At 41.5% G+C, this 20,949-nt stretch overlaps 1 protein-coding gene and 2 non-coding genes across 3 annotated transcripts in view; 2 read left to right on the top strand and 1 right to left on the bottom strand.

Moving 5' to 3' along the window:
• The first annotated feature begins 2,965 nt into the window (after positions 1 to 2,965).
• On the top strand, positions 2,966 to 3,037 carry TRNAE-CUC (transfer RNA glutamic acid (anticodon CUC)). Its single transcript has one exon. It is a non-coding gene; the product is annotated as a tRNA-Glu (tRNA).
• A 5,769-nt stretch (positions 3,038 to 8,806) lies between these two features.
• On the top strand, positions 8,807 to 8,888 carry TRNAL-AAG (transfer RNA leucine (anticodon AAG)). Its single transcript has one exon. It is a non-coding gene; the product is annotated as a tRNA-Leu (tRNA).
• Positions 8,889 to 13,822: 4,934 nt separating this feature from the next.
• The window catches only part of ZNF311 (zinc finger protein 311), a 9,992-nt gene continuing 2,865 nt past the window's right edge, over positions 13,823 to 20,949 (bottom strand). The window contains exons 2-5 of the mRNA XM_007449229.1: positions 19,348 to 19,439; positions 18,883 to 19,009; positions 18,146 to 18,250; positions 13,823 to 15,527 (exon numbers count right to left, since the gene is read on the bottom strand). Of these exons, the coding sequence (XP_007449291.1) occupies positions 13,951 to 15,527; positions 18,146 to 18,250; positions 18,883 to 19,009; positions 19,348 to 19,362 (1,824 nt within the window). The 5' untranslated portion in view covers positions 19,363 to 19,439 and the 3' untranslated portion in view covers positions 13,823 to 13,950. The remainder of the gene's footprint in view (positions 15,528 to 18,145; positions 18,251 to 18,882; positions 19,010 to 19,347; positions 19,440 to 20,949) is intronic.

Here is a 20,949-nt window from a genome sequence, read left to right as displayed (position 1 = left end):
ACATCATTAGCCACTGAGGAAATGCAAATTACAACCACAATGAGATGTCACTGTATACCTATCAGAATGGCTAAACTAAAACTAGTAACAATGCCAAGTGTTGATGAGGCTATATACGTTGCTGGTGGGAATGTAAAATGGTGCAGCCACTCTGGGAAACACTTTGACAGTTTCTTTAAAAACTAAACATGCAAGTACCATGCCACCCAGAAGTTGCACTCCTGGACATTTAACCCAGAGAAATGAAGACTGATGTTTATACAAAAACCTATCCTCAAATATTTATAGCAGATTTATTCATAATAGTAAAAAGCTGGAAACAACCCAAGTGTCCTTTAATGGGTAATGTTCAAACTGTGGTAAACTCATACCACAGAATAGTATTCAGTAATAAAAAGGAATGAACTATTGAAGCACTCAACAACCTGGATGATTTTCCAAAGAATTACAGTGAGTGCAAAAAGCCAATCTCAATAGGTTACATACTATATATTTCCATTTATATAACATTGTTGAAATTACAAAATTATAGAAATGGACAACAGATTAGTGGTGGCCAGATGTTGGGGGGGCAGGAGGAAAGTGGGTGTGGCTATAAAAGGGCAACATGAGGATCCTAGTGGTGATGGAAATGTTCTGTATCTTGACTTTATCAATATCAATACCCTGCTCCTGATATTGCATTATAGTTTTGCAAGATGTCACCATTGGGGGAAACTCAGTAAAGGGTACATGAGATATTTCTGTATTATTTCTTATAATTGCAGGTGGATCTACAATTATGCATAATTTAAAAATTGAATTAAAAAAAGACAGAGGGCTTCCCTGGTGGCGCAGTGCTTGAGAGTCCGCCTGCCGATGCAGGAGACGCGGGTTCGTGCCCCGTTTCGGGAGGATCCCACATGCCGCGGAGCGGCTGGGCCCGTGGGCCATGGCCGCTGAGCCTGCGCGTCCGGAGCCTGTGCTCCGCAAATGGGAGAGGCCACAACAGTGAGAGGCCCGCATAACGCAAGAAAAAAAATAAAATAAAATAAAAAAAGACAGAGGTCAGGACACTGAGACGCAGCCATTTCTAAAGAGTCCTTAGAAGTGGGGGAGAGTGAAGATGGAAACAGAACAGCTGGAGGGTACAGAGAAGAAAACGTCCAAGGAAGACTGATTCATGAAGGATGAGTTGTCAATAGTTTGTGTCCTGCACAGAATTAAGTCTAGGGCCAAAAAGAGAGACAAAGCATTAGAAACTTGGGAAGTTGATGGTAATGGTTTCCTAGCTTTGGAAGGCAGACCTCAGCTGACAAGCAACTGATGAGGCAAGGAAGTGGAGGCAAATACTGTTCCTGTAACAAGTTTGGTGGTGGCTGGAAGAAAAGATTCTGGGGAAGAAGCAAGAGGGCCGGACAGGAGGGCATGTGTTCTCTTTTTTGTTGTCTGAAGATGGACATGCAGGCATTCTGTAGTTTGAAGAGAGGTAGGTAAGAGGGAGAATCAAAGACACGAGGGTAGAATGGAATTGGGAGAAGGGTCAAAAGCTCAGATGGCATATCTATTAGCCTTGGAAATGAGGGAAAATTTTCCTCTGAGTAGGAAGGAAGAGGTTGGGATATGTGAAGAACTACCAAATTAGGAGGTAGGGAAAAAGGGAGCTACAGGAATATCATGACTCTCTTCTCTCCTTCAAGGCTCAGGCTCAGTTTACCACGCACCCCGCACGCCGCCCCGCCACCGCCCTTCATGCCGCCCCGCCACCGCCCTTCCAGCCAGGAGCCACCTCTTCAATTCAACTCAGATGACTTCATTTTCCAGGAACCTTTCCTTCAGTTCTCCTGCCTTGCCTCTCTCTTTCTCTTTAGAGTTGCATAGGAGTCCACTTAATAAATATTTATTGAAGGAACATGATGTCAAGAATAAAAATGCAATTGGTATTCTTCTCTTTTCCATATCTATCTGGATGACCTGTCTCCTTTGCATTAGAAGCTGGCAGAGAATAAGATTAGGGGGAAAGGGAGATCATAAAGTAGAAATGAACAGGAGAAAGAGGAGTACTTTGGGGTCTCTTGACTTTGGCTTACGGTTGTTGGAATAATTCCATGGGAATGAAGAAGGGATAGGTTTGAAGAAAGAGGAACATAGCATAAGTGGAACAGAGCCCGAACCAAGAAAGAAGATACACACTAAATATTACAAAGAAGAAGAGAAAGTAGTTTTCCTTCTGTACGTTTGGATCTACCTCTTTTATTTTGTGAGATGTAGAAGCCCATCCCTAGGATACTCTGACTGGAAGAATCGTTTTATTGCACAACTCTCTGTCTTCCTTTATGAATTTGAGAAAAAAGTTGCGTACTGTCTCGGTATGTTCTCGTTTGTAGTCTGTTCAGTCAGTATTTCAATGTAGCTCCGAAAAGCTACCTGCCTAAACCCGGGGTCGAACCAAAACCCTTTAAACTTCTAGTTTAACCGCTCTCCCAGCTGAGCTACTTCGACTCCACCTACAACGTATTCAAATAATGTTTTATGACTTCATCCTCTGTCTTTTTATTCACTAAATATAAAGAATTTGATAAGCATCATCATAAACACTTTGAGGAAACCAAAGATAAATTTAAAAACGGTTTTCATCTTCGAATGGCTCACCAATTTATGAGGAGAAAGATAAGAAGACAGTTACAAATTAATGTCATAAGAACTGCCGTAACGACTTAGTTAAATCTACAATTTATTCCTGAGTAAATCCACACGTCTGGAGCAGGGAAGGAGACTCTATGCAGATTATTACCGATTACTCCTTCTTGGGCGTTACCTTATCTTCCCCTTGTCCAGATTTTATTGGTTGGTGCGGAACAGGAGGTTCACGTATAAAACGAATGTGATCTTGCATTGCCTTATTGAATATTCAGAAAAGGAGTGACGCATTCATACGTAAGGAACATTAGCTTTGTAGGCTTATTTTGAAAGTGGCTTCCCATCTTCCCTGGTGGTCTAGTGGTTAGGATTCGGCGCTCTCACCGCCGCGGCCCGGGTTCGATTCCCGGTCAGGGAAGCGTCTTCTTTTCTCACCTACTCGGTTTTCGCGAAACCAAGGGGGAAACTTGTAAATAAGACTAAAAGTTGAAGTGTGTATTAAAAGTTGAGGTGTATACAAGTTAACTTTTAATTTTCATATGAGGCGTTTTCTGCCTAGAAACTCTGCAACGTTTTTGATATTCCAACCGCAAAATCACAAATGATGTAAATTTCAGTTATTTACAAAATTTTGTTAATAAGCACGTTACCTGACATTGACCAAAAAGCTCGCCACTATCCTGAATGCTTCAAAATTTTAATAATTCAGCTGGATGGTCCAGTGAGCAGGAAACTTTGGAGGCAACTGATTAGCTTTAGGAGTTGGTTGAGATTAGCATAACACTTTGTAAAGAGAGTTACGAATGAAGATGAGAGGGAAGAAATCGGGAAGTTATTTCCTGGAAGTTTGCCTTGGCTGGTTGTGGGCGAGTTTCTGAATTCCCGAGAGAGGCTGGAATTGTGAAACCAACTCTCTCCGGCGGGTTTTCTAGTTTCACTGATCCAGGTGGGAGAAGGGGGATCGGCCTAGAAATACTGACACGGTAACTTAATCTTGGATCAAGGCGGTCTCCGGACTGCCTGATCTCCCCAGCGCCTCCACCTGTTTTCCGCTATGAATTTACAATTTGTCTGGGGTTTCCTAAGAGAGGAAATAGGGGAAGGCCATATTATTAAAGGAAAACTGCTGTCAAAAAACTAAGAAAGAGGCAAACGATGTATTCAGCATCTCTGAATGGGCACCTGAGAAATTTACTGACAGCTACTTGAGAAAAAGCAGATTCTGTTATCCTTCTGACTTTTGACAAGGTTTGATGCCTTTGGGCTAATTCGCTCCTGTCTGACAGTATTGGGGCACGAATCTTTGTTACTTAGTTTGTCTAAATAGCAGCCACAGAAGTATTGCTTATTATTTCCTTCTCATTTCTTATAAAAGTTCAATGCACATATGAATTCTCCACAAGCTTCCAAACAAAGATCACGGTGACCCTGATCTTACTCTACCAACAGATGGGGACACGATGTTTTTATGATCATGTTAAATGAAGCAGTAATACTCTTTTTCTAATTAATTGCACATTCCCTGCTCTCCCCCAACCCCCATATATAAATTCACAAATTCCAAAACCTCTTTGAGATGGGACACTCCTTTGTCATCTTGCCAATACTCTCCTTGAGTTAATACACTTTGACGCCTATATAAGATCAATTTGTCTAAGACATTTTGTTTTGCCATAAGTATAGAAGTAGTATAGTTTGTCAAATTTCTGTATATACTGAAGCTGTTCTGTTTCTTTCTGCTTAGTGTTTCACAGGAAATCAACCCTATAGGGCTGATGGCAATCACTCCTGAACAACATCCTCTTTTAATGATGTCGTATTTTGTCTCCTCTATATGCAGCAAGAATCCTTTGCTTCATTTAGTTTTATATGTCTGTTTTTAGGGAGGAGTCTGGGTAGAACCCCTGAATGTGTTTAATGGTTTTCTAAATTTTAAAACTTTCCTACATAAACCTAATTGGATTAGAGACAAAGGATTCTTCTTCGAAAGTGATGTGACTACTTTTTTTATTCTTCTGTTATGAGCTACTACTTATTCTCCATGGAGGGAAAAATCTCTAATCTGTATTTTAGCACAGTAGGTTCTGTGCTCATGATACTGCTACCTAATTACTTGTCAACTCAGAGAAAATGGCAAAAATATAACAAAACCAAAATCCACATAAGTACAAGAGGAAGGAGGGAGAACTTGAATGACTACAAGAAAAAGGACAACAGTTGGGGGTCAGTAAATCAGTCTTAAGGGCCAAGGTAGGTTTGCACTACACTAGTCCCTATGGAATATGAAAAATGAGCAAGACACGCTCCTATCTCTCAATTAACATCCCTAAACCCCAGTTTTCCCATCTGTAAAAAGGGAATAAAAAATCTACCACATAGATTTGCTATGGCGAGTAATGCGCAAAAAGTGCTCAGCCATACTATTACCCTAATCCATATTATTTTATTGTTTTTATTATTTTTATTACATTTGTGGTGCTTAGGATGAGTGGAGGAGACAGATATTGTGAACAAGTTTTCCATTGGGCAGAAAGAGTAATCTGCTAAGAAAAAAAAGTGTGGAAAATCACGGTGGGGTGTGTGTGTGTGTGTGAGAAAGAGAGAGAGAGAGAGAGAGAAAGAGAGGGAGAGAAATTCGGAGGAAGGGTGGAGAACTGACTTATTTGAAGTGGGCTTTGAAGAATGAGCAAGGTTTCTGTGAGGGAATGAGGAGCAGACCGGCATTCCAGGACAAGGGATCAGGGGAAGCAAAGCGCGGAATTGTGAAAGCTCCTGGATCGTTCAGGACTTTGAAATCCGAACTCTTTGAATTATGAACTAAAATTTGGAAAATCTCTGCTACTGATGGGATGTCATACGTTTTCAGTGTCAAGCTTTCTGGCCATACCCAGTGAAGCTAGAATTACACTTCTGTATATGTTCCGATGGCAATTGCTGACAAATCCACCTCCTAAAGGTGCATAGTTGCTTCCCAGAAATTTCCTCAAGTCCGTCGGTCCTGAGGAACTAATTTTAAATGCTTTACAATCAATTTAGTCTCTAAAGAGAAGGTAATCAGAGTTCCCTGTTCGACTTCCAGGAACCTGTGAGGGTGGTTCCAAATCTCACTCTGACACCCGGCCTACCCAACTGTCGGACTGAAGCTGCGGGTTCCCCAAGACTGAACTAGAACCAGCGAGAGAGGCAGTCCTCCCCGCTTCCTAGAGAGTACACACTGAGCTGACAGTTGGATAGAGGGTACTAGAAAGTGCCTCTCCAGGGAACAGGAAGAGGGATATATTTGTATACCGTTTAGATTCTTTGTTCTGTGTGGCGTAGGCCTTTAGTCCTTGCAGGGATTGTCTCCTGAGGAGCACGGTTGGGCTCATTATTTCTCGGAATGTTAGAATCATAGATCCGGAAACCGTCAGGTAGCGGCAGCTGACGGGGGCCTCCCCACTATCACCCGGACCGGACCGTGGGGGCTTTGGTAGAAGCCCTCCTCTTCTTTTCATTCTCCTTCTCCTCTTTCTCCTTTCTTCCACTTTGCACCCCTGGCTCCTTCAGGAATCTGTGTCTTCCCTCCGGGAGCGGACCTGTGGGGTGGGGAAGGGGTTGCAGGTGCAATCCCGACCCCAGCCGCCCTCCACCCAAACTTTTCCTTGTTAGGCTTCTCGCCAGGCTTGTCTCACTCCAGCCCCCGCATTCCTCCGCGTATTCGTAAATTCCTCCAAGCAGGCCTTTCCAGAACTAAGTTAGCTCCGTCAACCAAGTGCGAACCCAGCCCTCCTTCATTCACAGCACTGAGTTGTAATAACTAGATGAATGTTTGCCTTCCCTGGTAGCTCTGAGGGTGAGGACAGCAATGGTCAAGTGTTTCTGCTGAATATCCACTGCACAGCTTAGTGCCCAGGTACCCAGTAGGCACTTGATCAATACTTGTTGAATGAATGAGTGGACTCCTGATGCCCACTCCTTGATATAGTCACATTATCTCAATTTATTTCTTCATTTTTCTGTTTCCCCGCTCTTGGTTTATCATGTAGGAATGTGAGCACTAGAAAGAGAAAATTGGTCTCTGAATTGACGCCTTTGATGGATCAAGATGACGCGGATGAAGCATTGAACCAGTTAGCACCTAGCGGGAGGGTACCATTCTGTGTCTCTGAGGGTTAAAGTTGTCACAAAGTGGTCAGTTTCCATCAAACTCTGTCCATCTTGCCCTCAGAGATCCAGAACTGGTGGGAGTACATAGTCTCATAGTGGGGAGGAGACTGCTGTTGTGAGGGACTGAGAGAACCAGGGAGAGGGCTCAGAATGACACGGCGGTTGAGAAAAGAGGCTCCTAGCTTGGGATAAATGGAGAAACTGGGGAAAGTGAGGCTTTAGCAAGCGTAGGGGTAACTATGTTGCTTCTACTCTCTTGAGAATCATTTTTTTAGTGATTTTCCTAAGGTAATCTCCTTAGGAAATAACACTGGTAATTGCTAAAGTATTGCAGCTAAGGATAATGAGATACTACTAAATCAATTTTTTACTTCTTATTTTCTTAGAAAGAGAAGGCCATTGAAGACAAAGCAGAGAGAGAGATTCGTAGATGCCTACTTTGAAGCTTGGAGAGATGTGGCCACAAACCAAGGAATGCCAGCAGCCACCTGAAGTTGAAAGAGTCAAGGAAACAGATTTTCCCCTAGAGTCTCCAGAGGAAGGTTGGCTCTGAGGACACCTTGATTTGGGAGGTGATACAGATTGGACTTCTGGCCTCCAGAATTGTGAGAGAATGAATTTCTGTTGTTTTAAGTCACACAATTTGTGCTAATTTGTTACAGTAGGCACAGGAAATGAACACCCATGCACTATGCAATAAACTCCATATGAGCAACTCTAGTATAGGAATTTGTAAGAAAGCCTAGTTTTCATTGGAATAGTGGATAAATACACTACCAGCATTGACTTTCTTGGAGATGAATGCTAAAACAAACAGCACCTCCAGCATTAGCTAACTTTCTCTATTGAGATATTATTTTTGAACTAATCTGCACAATGTGTTCTTGTTTTATGACACCCTTGTCTGAGCCAAAACTTTTAGGTCAGGGAGACCCACGCCCCACCGTCTGCCCTAAGAAGAGAAATGCAGACAGCAACTTTATCAATGTATTGCATTATATTATGACAGCAACTATGTATATATATTTTGCCATTTCAAATGAGTTGGTTTAATTCCAGGTGGAACAGAATTCAGGGTAGAACAAAGACTTAAGAACACACTTTGGCAGGATTCTGGGCTGGGTTTATGCAGATCTCATAGCTAAGGCAGAAATGGCTGAGAAGAACTAAAGACAAGATGAGCCACTGTATGATTTTTTTTTTTTTTTACAAAAGTTTATTCTTAAATGTACAGTAGGTTCCAAGACAACGCTTCATTCTAGCTATAGGTGGCAACAGATGTTATGGCAGGGAATCCAGATGTTTAAACAGGAATGGAATTAAGGATCATCATAGCCTCAGACACAAGGAACAGCTTACTTTCTGCCAGACTTCTTAATTTCACCTGTGGCCAGGGGGCCTCTCCCCAGGGCCTTCGCTTTTAACTCCTCGAGTTTCTTCTGCTCCTCCTCTTTTTTCTGCTTGAATGCCTTATCTTCCTCGTCCACCTCCTTAGATTGCTTCTTGGGCTGCTTCAGGGGCTTCTTCTTGCCACCTTCGCGGCCCGACCGCAACTATATTTTTAAATGATTCGAATCTTGGCGTTTCAAAATGAACCGCCCAACGCCTTTGGTCCTGGGGGCACTTCTGCAGAGACCTTGGTCCTCCTGAGGACTGTGCTCTCTGCTCCTTTCGTCGGGTTGCCCTTCTTTCCTAGAGTTCCCTCGGGAGAAGCCCAAAGCACTCCTGGACTCACTCAGCTGTGTCACGGCTCGGGCTGGACATCCCCATCCACGGCGGACCTGAAACCCACCCGGGCCCCGCGGCCCAAAGGGGCGGGAGTCTCGGATGCCCTGGTTTCCTCCCGCGCTACGCCCAGCTGTGGGGAAGCAGGGTGTCAGGGGTCAGGATGGGTGGTGGCTGAACACCAGGCAGAAGTTCTATGGAAGTATTAGTGGGAAGAACGCCAGAAAAGAATCCCGGGTGGGAAACGTGTGTGGGCGTCGGAAGGGGAGGACTTTGACTCCTAGGGAAAATGTGGAAAGAAAAGCAAGCCGGAAGTGGTAGCGTGGCCGAGCGGTCTAAGGCGCTGGATTAAGGCTCCAGTCTCTTCGGGGGCGTGGGTTCGAATCCCACCGCTGCCAAGTATGTTTTCTCTTTCTTAAAACTTCCTATAGTATTAGACGTCCTTCCTTCACGCCCAATGTGGACATACTACAAAGTCGGTCCCTATCTTCCCCTCTTTTGACTTCTGTTTACCCAGGGGCCATAGATAACTGCCCTAGAACAATGCTCAACCGAAAATAACCGCTCAAATAATCTGTCTGTTTGAGCAGCCAGTATATTCTAGGCACAATTCTAGGCCCTGCGGATGCAGCAATCAAGTAACACGAACAAAAAGTGCTTTTATGCATACAGTCTTTATTACAAACAAATGAATAGATGTCAGATTCCTGGGAAAGCCCTTGTAATTCAATACAAATCCTGCCAGTGCCTCCGAAGGAATAATTTGTGTTCAAAATAATCACTGTTCTTCCTCCAGCCTCTCTGCAGCGCACTTTGTGTTTGGAACCCTAGTTATTCAGACGCGAGAAGAGGATCTGGAAAGCGCCAGCGCCTCGTCCCGCAGCTGCCAGACACATCGCACCTGCGCTAGGTGACTTCGCCCCTCTGGGCGCTTTCGAGTTCAGCTGCATCTAACACCTCTGTGGCTTGGGGTGGGCGCTCTCTTTGCTCTGAGCAGATCCTCGCGTCTCTTTCTCATCCTCCAGGACTTAGCTTGGAAATTGTTTCCCCCCGATCTCCCCCTCTCCCTCCTGCCAGCTCCAAGTTCCTTGCCTTCATGGAACTTACAGCGTAGTGGGGTTCATGTAATAGATAAGTTATTGCCCAAATATGGTTGAGTCTCTATCAAAAAAAAAAAAAGTTCTCTATGTGAGGACTCTGAATGAAGTTCCCGATTTAAGAGAATTTGTCAACCTAGTAGGTATCTCACAGCATATCATTGTGGTCAAAACTCCTTAATTACTGAGATTGGACAATTTTTCTGTGTTTGGTCATCATCCTTTTTCAGTTTTCTGTGAAATACTTCATGCTTTTTGCCTATTTTGGGGTTGTCTTTTGCTTATTGACTCATAGGAGTGTTTATATTAAGTTGAAACATGTTAAATTGCCACTATTCAACCTCTTTGGCAATTCATGGGATTCAACATAAAATATTTTAGATAATAATTTGCCAAGTATATTTGTTCCAAGTATCTTTTTCATTTCATGAGAAAATTGTATTTTCACTTTCCTTATGGTGATTTTGAAAAAATAATTCTTCATTTTAATCTAGTTGAATTTATCAGAAAATTACATTAATTACTTTCCTTAAAATTAACCTTTTTTTGGTGTCTTGTTTGAGAAATATTTTCTTGACCTGAGGGCATACAAATATTTTCCAAAACTTACTTGTAAAAGACAAAATTTTACCTTTTACAGTCTTGGCTATTCTTGGCCAAGAATTACGTATATGTTTTTTTAATTAAACTTTTTATTTTATATTGGAGCATAGTTGATTAACAATCTTGTGATGGTTTCTGGTGTACAGCAAAGTGATTCAGTTATACATTTTTCCATTTAGGTTGTTACATAATACTGAGCAGAGTTCCCTGTGCTACATAGTAGGTCCTTGTTGGTTATCCATTTTAAATATAACAGTGTGTACATGTCAATCCCAAACTCCCTAACTATCCCTTTTCCCCACTCTTCCCGCCTTGGCCAAGAATTATATTGCATTTCAACATAAATTTTAGAATCAATTTGTCAATTACCATAAAAACGCACCCTTGGGATTTTTACTTAGGTTGCAATGAATGTATAGATCAATTTTGGGGAGAACTGACATCTTTATAACACTGAGTCTTCCAATCCATGAAGAAGTATAGTCTTAGACAAAAATAGCCAAGTCAGTCTTGAAAAATAATAACAAAGCAGTAGGACTTACCCTACAGATGTCAAGATACTTTAAAGCTATAGTAATTAAGCAGTTTTGCATTGGTGTAGGGCTAGACAACAGACCAATGGAACAAAGGCCAAGATGTCTAGACTCCACCCTCACCAACCCATCTTCAATATGATCATTGTCTTCCTATTGCTATGATCCTGACACCAGCTTTAAAAACTCTCCATTAACTCTCAATCCAATAGTAAGAAACCCTAAATTGAACTCCAGGAATCTTATGAAATTTCCTGAACATTTAGAATGAACACTGTGAAAAGGCAATGAAGAAATTTCAGATATTTTACCTGGTGGAAAGAGAAGCTTTTGTCTTGAAATTTTTGAAGGACTACCTTGTGAGCAATGGGTTAATCTTACTCTGCAATTATCCCAGGGCATAGAACTACAGTCCATAGGTAGGAGCTAAGAAAGACACTTCTGTACATTTGTGGTTCTAATTCTGAAATCTGTATTTTATCACTCTTTTAAAAACTGAGTGAAATGGGCATTCTTTACTTCTTCGGTACAGGTAAAGTGAAAACAATCTCATGGTATCAATGTTCATGGTGAAATTTTTCTGTCTTTCCATTTAGAATTAATTAGGTTTAAAAAAGTGAGTTTTATCTGGTGATTTTTCTAAGAAATAACTAAATCAACAACTCGTTTTGGTAACTTCACAATTAGAACTACAAGAATCTTAGGGTTTCAAGAAACACTAACATGTTTGATTATGCAACTATGCATCTGATCTTTGAATTCCTTCTAAATTATGCCTGTCTACCAAACTTACAACTGTATAGCAGAGTCTATTCCACCTTAGGATCCCTTCTAAATGATTTTTTCCACAGGTAAAATATCTGAAACTCCTTCAGTGTTTTTTTTCATAATGTTCATTTTAAGTGTCCAGGAAGTATCAAAAGATTCCTGGAGTTCAAGATAGTAATTTGGGATTTCTTACTGCAGGACTGAGAATCAGCTGGGAGTTTTAAAAGCAGCTGTACACATAAAACAACCAAAATATTGTAAATCAACTATACTTCAATAAAAATAAATAATTTTTTTAAAAAAGCAGGTGTCAAGATCATAGGAATATATTAGGGAGACAATGGTCATGTTGAAGATGGACTGGTGAGGATGAAGTCTAAACGTCTTCTATTTGGGCTCAGTACAGAGGCTTCTCAGCTTTCACAGAGGGATGTCAGGCTTGCCACCCCCTCCAGTTAACTGGTGTCTGAAGAACATGACTCTCTGATCAATAACACAAAACATCAACACTCCAGGACTGTCCAGAATTTAAACTGGAATTGAAACCTTGCCAGATTCTGTTAAAAGACTGACCAAAGAAGTGACTTGAAAGCATGCACTGGAGGGTTCTCATGATGGGCTAAGGACTTTGAGTCCAAAATCCAAATGAACTTCATGGCCTGTGGGTAAAAAAACCATCCTGAACATGTGTATACATTTTCCAAAAGCATATACATGCTGTTGTAATTAACAAAACCTCAGATTTTCTAGAACATGACAACATTTTGCCATCAAGCATTAAAGTACAACTACTTGTGTGTGTGTATGCATGGGGGAGAGAGTGTCGGTAAAATTTATTGATCATCAAATAAGGGGTCCTTGCAGTCAAAAAAGATTTGGAAAAGCACTGCCAATTCTCCAGACATATCCTAAACTCTGCCCTTAAGTCACGTTATATCATCCAAAAGCCACATGTACAGAGTGTCATCCTCCACAGAGACAATTTTAGAGTTATATCCTAAATGTTTTCATCTTGGTTTTCTTCAACAAACTATATAAGAAATGGCCATATAAAGGACATGCTCTAATTTCCTGTAGAAACTGAACGTAAGAAACAATGTTTAATCTGTCTTTTGTATAATAAGCCATGTAATTCCCTTTGGAATTTGTTACTAGAAAATTGTGTATCTTGGACTCCTTGTCCATATTAGATAATGTGTAACCATTTCCCAAGATGTTTTCTGTGAAACAAGAGTCCATGAAGGTGCTCCTCCAAACAACTCTTTCGTCCAGCACTTTGGGAAATGCTTCTTACAGTTCCTTTGTTTAAGACTCTGAAAGGACATTAGCATAGTATAAACCCTGAGAAGTCTTTAAGGGAATAAATACCTCCACCTAGCCAGCATTTCTCAAACTTATTATTTTTAAAAAACATTAGCTTGTAAAACACTTTTGACAAATGCTGGGGAACACATTGCTCATCTCTTTACCAGTCAGGGAACTTTGAACTAAATTTAATTCTCAATTATGGTCATTATGTTAATTAAGTTGACATACATTTGCATCCTCTTCTAAGATTTTCAATTTCTATTTTAACAGCCTTATTGCATGTGGGTATTTAATTTAATTCTGTCTGCAGTAAGGACCTATAACATTTGCAAGAGAAAGGATGTTAGACACTGAAAGACTTGAAAAGACAGATATAAATTTACTAATCTATTTGAAAGAGCATTTCATATGTCATGCAAACAGATATAGCAAATATTTAAGAAATCAACATCTTGAAGACCTTTTAGTGTATTTATAACAAAGTGGGTCAGGCTTCATGCTTTTTCCATACGTACACTGCTGCTTGAGCAGTGTATACCTGACTTCTGCTTATCTGTAATTTTAAAATCTGCCCTTGCCCTGCCTCCGTTCCCCCACTGAATCTCGGCAATTCTGATCCGTTAAGGAGAAGTACGATTCAGGCTTTAAGTTAAAGCAAAACTTGCTAAAGATGATCAATGTTTATCAATTAAAAAAATTTTCTGTGTTGAACTGAGGTATAGCTTCATATCCAAGAGATGTGGTGCAGGATAATGGAAATTGCTCAGGTAAGTCTAAGCATTCAGTGGGCATTTGTTCAGAATTTACTAGTTAAGTGATCCACAGCAGGTTTCTTCATCTTTTTATGCCTCAATTTTCTCATCCCATAGGGATGTTGTATGGATTAAATGATTAACAATTGTAAAGAATAATGCCTGGCATGTGTCAAGCACTAGTATTTAATATTACAGTACTGTTATTGATAGACAAAGCCTTGGAAGTGAATGTGCTCACTGAAGAGACACTGAATAGGAAGGTCAAGGACAAAGGCTTGGTGGGGTCTCACAATTAGGGGGTCAGGGAACCAGGAAGAACCAATACAGGAGACAAGAGGGACCAGTGTAAGAAGTAGAAGGAGAAATGAGAAAGTGTAAACACCAGAATCACTACCCTCAAGTGTTGATGGTCAAAATATTGATGAATGAAAAGGTCTGAGAACCAGTTACTGGAGAGAGGGATTTCCCATTCTCATCAAGTTTGTGGGTTCCCCACACTCTATGTTTTCTTTTCTTATGTCCAGTAAGATTTGAGCTCACTCTGAAAGCTTTTCCACACTCCTCACATTCATAAGGTTTCTCCCCAGTATGAACTCGCTTGTGTCCAATCAGAGCTGAGCTCTGACGGAAAGACGTGCCACACTCACTGCAGGTATATGGCTTCTCACCAGTGTGGATTCTTCTGTGCTGCCTCAGGACTGAACTATGATGAAAGGCCTTTCCACACACCTCACATCTGTAAGGCTTCTCTCCGGTGTGGATTCTTTGATGATTGGTCAAGTTTGATTTCCCACTGAAAGCTCTACCACACTCTGAACATTTATACGGTTTCTCTCCAGTGTGGATTCTTTGATGGATGGTAAGGCAGTGCCGATCCTGGAAAGTTTTCCCACAATCCCCACATCGATAGGGCTTCTCCCCAGTGTGTTCTCGTTCATGAGCCCTGCGTTTACAGTTATGACGAAAGGCTTTCCCACACTCCTTACACTTGTAAGGCTTCTCTTCAGTGTGGATTCTTCTATGTTTGGTGAGCTCTGCCTTGCTGCTGAAGGCTTTTCCACACTGAGGGCACCCACAGTGTTTCTCCTGAGTGTGGATTCTTGTGTGTTTGCTTAGGTCTGAGCTCCGGCTGAAGGCCCTCCCACACTCACTGCACTCATAAGGTCGCTCCCCAGTGTGGATTCTTGTGTGTTTGATGAGGTCTGAACTCCCGCTGAAGGCCTTCCCACACTCCTCACACTCATAGGGTTTCTCCCCAGTGTGGCTTCTGCCATGGATGATAAGGGAATGCTTAAACTGAAAGGCCTTCCCACAGCCACTGCACTCATAAGGCTTCTCCCCAGTGTGGATGATCTGATGCATCCTGAGACAGTTCCTGGTCTTGAAGGCCTTCCCACAGTCGCTGCACTGGTGAGGCTTCTCCCCACTGTGCGTTTTTTTATGTCGGCAAAGAGCTGATCTACTGTTGAAGGCCTTCCCACACTGGCTACAGTTAAAGGGTTTCTCCCCTGTGTGGATTATCTGGTGCAAAGAAAGCTGATTTTTGGTCTTGAATGCTTTCCCACACTCATTACACACATAGGGTTTTTCGCAAGAGTGAATTCGCTCATGGAGAATTAGGTCAGAATGCCAGCTGAAGTTTTTGCCACACCTGGCACATTCATGGAGTTTCTTTTCTGTAAGAACTCTATATGGAATACATTTTGAGTTTTTTCTAAGTACCTTCTGGTTCTTTCCTTTCTTGAAGGTCACTTTCTCACAGCATTCCTTCTCTTCTCTCAGTTTCTCCCTCATAGGCATTTCCCATTGATTCTCTAATTTGACATCTTGTACACAAACTTCTCCAACCGCTGTATCCTGGGAAACAACTTTTAGGAGACTTTTAAATTTCACCCAGCAGACTTCTCCATTTTCAAAAACCGCCTGTTCTGAACCTGCCTTCTCATTCTCAGGCTGTGTCTTGGCAGCTGATACTTAAACAAGAAAATAAAAATGTCAGAGGAAAGGAAATAAGTGGGCTGGAAGAGGTGAAGCAATGGTTAAGCTGTTGGAAGAGTAACTGACTTTCCCATGCTTGAAAAATTGCTAATATTATGGTAAGGTCAAAATAGGCTGAACTACTGAAAAGTACTAAGATATTTAAAACTGAGTAAACTTTACAAAAATCCTTCCAAATCTCCTCATGCTCTAGAATCTCCCAGTTTAGTGAATGACAACTTCATACACCTAGTCACCTAAGACAGGAAACCGGAAATCATCTTCAACTTCTCATATGTACTCACTAACATTGTATAAATGTTACCTGTGATGGGAGCTGCAAAGCGGGGGCTGAAGTGCCAGCACAGCCTCCTTTTTTAGGGGTCTGTCTGCTTTGCTCCTGAGAGTGGGCCCTGGAGAGCCATATTTCTGTGGTGTAACTCCACCCATCTGGGTAGGGCAGATTAGATCTGGGCAAGACCTGACCCAAACCAGGACAAATTCTCTCTTCATGAACTCTAGAATCATGATGTGAAAGCAGGTAAGGCCAGGCTCTGAAGAGAGCTAGAGCTTTAGCACTTAAATTTGAGAACCAGTGGTGGTGGTATGGTATGTCATGTAGGGGAGGGAATGCTCTGCCATCGGGACTGAGAAGCAGAGAAGATCCATCTGCCAAGAAAGGAGAATGAAGCGACCCACAGCGTAGCAGAGAAGACAGCTGGAGAGTGGGGCCTGATGGCATTCCAATCCCTTCTTGAGCCTCATGTATACCTGCCCTTAAGTTCCCTGACACACCCTGAATAATAAATTATTTTTCTTTTGGTTAAGCTAGCTGGAGTTACTTTTTACAGTTGGTAACCAGAGTCCAAATCAATCTCTTATTATCTCTTAACTCTATCCTGTCTCCTTCACTTCTACTGCCAGTGCATTCTCACCAGCTAACTTTAATAACCCTCAAATGTCCTTTAGCCTGCCTCCCCTCTAATCCAAACTCTATACTGCTTCTGGATTATTCCTTCTAAAAATCAAATCTAATCACATCACTCCTTAGCTTTAAACACTTCAATGGCACTCCATAGTTAATCAGACAGAAAGGAAGTAAAGTGTACAGTCAAGAGCCCCAGCTCACTGTCTGGGTTCAAATCTTAGTTCTGACACCTAATACCTGGGCAAACTTGGGAGGATGTTGTAACTTCTCTCAGTTGCTATATCTATAAAATGGGATCTAGACTATCCACAATAATTAAATGAGTCAATGTATGCAAAGCACTTCCAACACCAAAATAAGTACTTAATCAATCTTAGCTGTTATTATAAGAATAAAGTTAAAGGTCTGCAGTTTATCAAAAGCTCATTCAATTATGATCTTGTCCCTGTCTACTGCTCCTGTAATTTCCCCATTGGCTACTCCAAGTCCTTGGCTCTGGTCACACTGAACTATTCACAGTTCACATTCTTTTATTCCTCAATACTTTCCCACTTGTTATTCCCCTCTGCCCCTCCTTCAACTAAATGACCTCACTTATCCTACATAACTTAATTCAGTTGTCATTCCTTCTGCAGTCTTCTGGTCCCCAGGTCAGATTTAGGTGCTTCTCCTCTATGTTTGTATATACCAGGTACATATCCCTATTTACATATCCCAAGAACTCCCACCATACTGTCCTATATAATTATTTATTTACTTACCTGCCTTCCCCACTAGAAAATAAGCTTCCGTAAGTCAGGGCTCGCCCATATCTTATCTGACTGCATATGATAGTTGCTCATATGTACCTGGCATATGATAGTTGCTCAATAAATGTTTTTTAGATGGAAGGAAGGGAGGAAGGAAGAGTAGGCATTGTGGACACAGCAGCTGGAGTTGGCCTAGAAACAAAGGACAAGTTTTTTTTTTGAATGACAAATACAGAAAATAGCTTGAATGAAGAGCTGGTAATATTTCATGACTGACTAGATAAGAGGTTCAGGGAATGGAAAGACAAAGTAAGAAAGAGGTAGAACCAGATATAGAAATATGGAGAGTTTAATGAAGAGACAGCCTTGGAGGGAGAGAAGAATTTGACTTTAGATAGGTTGCTTTCCAGATGACAATGGGATATTCAAATAAAAACCAGGAGTTAGAAACATGAGACTGCTGCCCAGGAAAGAGGTAAAGGTTAGCATTATCAATGTGGCAGGCATCTGCATCAGAGCTAAGAGCTGAAGCCATGAGAGAAACTAACTAACTTCACAATAAGAGAGAATAGAAAAGGCAAGGGTCAAAGGCTCAGGTCTCCAAATGGGGGAAGGTCCTAAAAAAAAAAAAGAAAACAACTGAGGCAGAAAGGCAATGCTCTCTGAGCACTGGAGTAAATGATACACAGAGGGGAGATGAATTGTCTGAGCCTTTTTGGAGGACTAAATTGCAAAAAGCCTATATTAGATAGGTTGCAAACAGCCAATTAGATAATGACAGAATAATTATCCAAACAGTTTGATTTCTCTGCCTTAAGATTCCTAAATAGATTTCCTTCTGGGCCCTTCAGGATGGATGACCCACCACTAAGAACATTCTATAACCATTCTGTCACACGGAACACAGAAGCGGACTGACAGCTTCTCTGGCACTCACCTGGGTGGGAGCAGCTCAGGAACTCTCTGTCCTGTCCATCCTGAACACAGAGCTCTGCCTCTTGCTCCAGATGGGAGATCAAAGGAGGTTTAGGAAATGGAAATCCTGGTTGTAGAGAAGGAAGAAGACAGTGTGTAGAGCAACAGAGAACTGTCCTAAGGCTTACCTTGACCCCTCTGTTTGCATATGGAAATAGGAAAGAAATGTCCATTTGGGTAGAGAAAAGGGTTTATTCAGGGGTCTGGTAACATGTAAATGAACAGGTCTAGGAAATTTCTCAGAAAAGTCAATACTCAGAAGGGCAAAGAAGGAGATTCTGGGAAATAGTCAGTTGGTTGTATTTTCCCTGTTCTTTTTAGGAGGATGGGAGTCTGTAGAGGGGGGTTAATCTGTTTTCAGCCACTAGGAAGGAGTTCATGACTAAGAGCTGAATACAGAGCATTTAATGGAAAATGAGAGGCCTGAGGAGGTGAGAATCCAGGGAGAACAGACGTCAAGTGTCTCCTTTTTACCCAGGGAGAGTTTCATTGCAAAGAATCAGAAAACAACTAGGTTAGCCAGAAAATTATCTTGCTATGTAACAGGGGCAACTCAAAACTAATTTGGGGGAAGGTATTGATGATATGGAATGAGAGCTCTGATTTTCAATATGAGACCCCATACACATCAATAAATAAAGCAATTAAAAGAAAAAGGAAGGGAGAAAGTACTAAGCCAAGTGCAGGGGAAGTCCTTACCAAGTGATACCATGTTCCCATAATTTTCCAACATCACATCTTTATAGAGGTGCCTTTGAGCATGGGTCAGACACTGCCACTCCTCATTACTGAAGTTCACAGCTACATCCTCAAATGTCACTGCCTCCTGAAACAATATGTCCCTGCTATCCTGGAGAAAACTCCATAGTTCCCTCAGGAAACAGAGGCAGAAGAAAGGAATTTGTAGAGAGGTTTACAGAAGTGAAAGGCTGTTACTGTTTCATGTATATTTGGGGATGAGGTGAAAGGTAGCATCAGCTTTCAACAGCAAAAAACAACGAAAGAGGAAACAATCCACAAATGGTTTGTCACCCAACAAAGTATCCCTTATGAGAGGGAACACGTGGACTTGGAGGTGCATAGCCAGGGAAGGCAGTGAAAATAAGGCCACATTTAGGAGGCAGTGATATATTTCCAGGAGGGAAGGAAGGGGCCTTAGCTCACTTGAGGCTGGCTCATCAGTATGATTTTTGCTCCTGGCAGGCTTCCTTGGCTTCCATCTTCGGCAAAGGCAGGACAATGAGGAGATGGCAGAGCTGAGAGAAGAGAAGTAAGCCAAGAGTCAATTCAGCACAGTGTTGAAACCTTCTGCTTTCATCCTCTCCTCCCCAAATGTAGAAGCTTCCGAAGCTCTAACCTAGGGATTAAGTCTACTGCATTACAGTATCCTCCTTCTCCATTATTCCTCTAGTCTCAGTTTCCAGTTTGGGGTATCAGGCCCTGGCCAGCAGCCAAGCCGACTGTAAGTGCGTTCTTATTCTCTCTCACCTACTACACCTTTTTCTCTGGTCTCTCTTCATCCTAGAATACCTTACACCCTCCCCAAATGGCCCAAATCACTGACTCCCAGCTTATATGATAACCTGGCTTCCTATATTAGAACGTAGTCATTTTGTCCAAAACGACTTGGGGTGGAGGTGGAGGGAAAGGAATGAAGGAGAGGTATGGATCAGAAATATCCAGGGATAGGCCCAAAGCTTTTACCTTTAGGTAACTTAATGGCTGGTCAAACTCAAGTTAGTTTACTAGAAAAAATTTTTCCCTTGTTCTTCTTAGAGAAAATCACTTTCCCCCTTTGATTCTGAGTCTCTTTCCTGTTAATTCCCTAGTATTAAGCGATTCCGCTTCCCCCCAACTGCCCTCCCAGCATAGCAGAGCACACACAGCTTTTAAAATGCAAAAGAAACTTTCTCAGAGTGTACACGTGACTAGGTATAATTCATATGGATTGGGCAAGGAGTACAGTTTCACATTCCTGATTAATGGGGTCCTGTTTTATTCCTTGCAATCCAGCTCAGCCTCTCTGTAGCTTCAGTGTTTATGGTGGTTTATCTTTCTTGATAGTTATCAACATATTCCCAAGTCCAAGACCATTCCTTTCTGGTCTGAAATCATCTACTGGTAAGTCTCTAGGATAACCCTTTGGCCTCAGGACCCCAAAACTATCATTTCAATTTTACCAAAACCTCAATTTAGGAGTAAACTGGCTTCTTTCCACAGAAATAGGCCAAGAAGACTTTTCTTTGGTCTAGACCACACTTAGCTTTTGATCAAGCACAGGCCTGTGTTCAATCATTGTGGGTTCCATACAGTTTTCCCACTATCTCCTCTGAAAGCCTGTTACTTTATAACTCTTTGTCTCAAAAAGTTCCCAAACCACCCGGAAGGCACAGAGCTCACAGCAGATACATGTTTTGCTCTCAAATGTTCCATAACAGTTCTTTTCCTTATAACATCAATAAACTTAAACCTCCTAATTGGTTTTTTTCAATCAACATTTTATAATGAACATTTTCAAATATACATAAAAGTTGAAAGAATTGTAGAGGAAACATCCATATATTCACCACTTACGTTCTACAATTAACATTTTGCAATATTTGTTTTATCACATATCTGTCCATCTAACTATCCCTGTCTCTGTCCATAAATTCATTTTATATTTTGTTGCATTTCAAAGTAAGTTGAAGACATCAGCATACTTCACCCCTAATACTTTATGATACATATCATTAACTAGAGTTCAATATTTGTTTACATTCCTGC

The sequence above is a fragment of the Lipotes vexillifer genome, unplaced genomic scaffold (genome assembly GCF_000442215.2).
Source record: "Lipotes vexillifer unplaced genomic scaffold, Lipotes_vexillifer_v1.1 scaffold657, whole genome shotgun sequence".
NCBI classification, from domain to species: Eukaryota; Metazoa; Chordata; class Mammalia; order Artiodactyla; family Lipotidae; genus Lipotes; species Lipotes vexillifer.
This window is presented reverse-complemented; position numbering and strand designations above follow the sequence as displayed.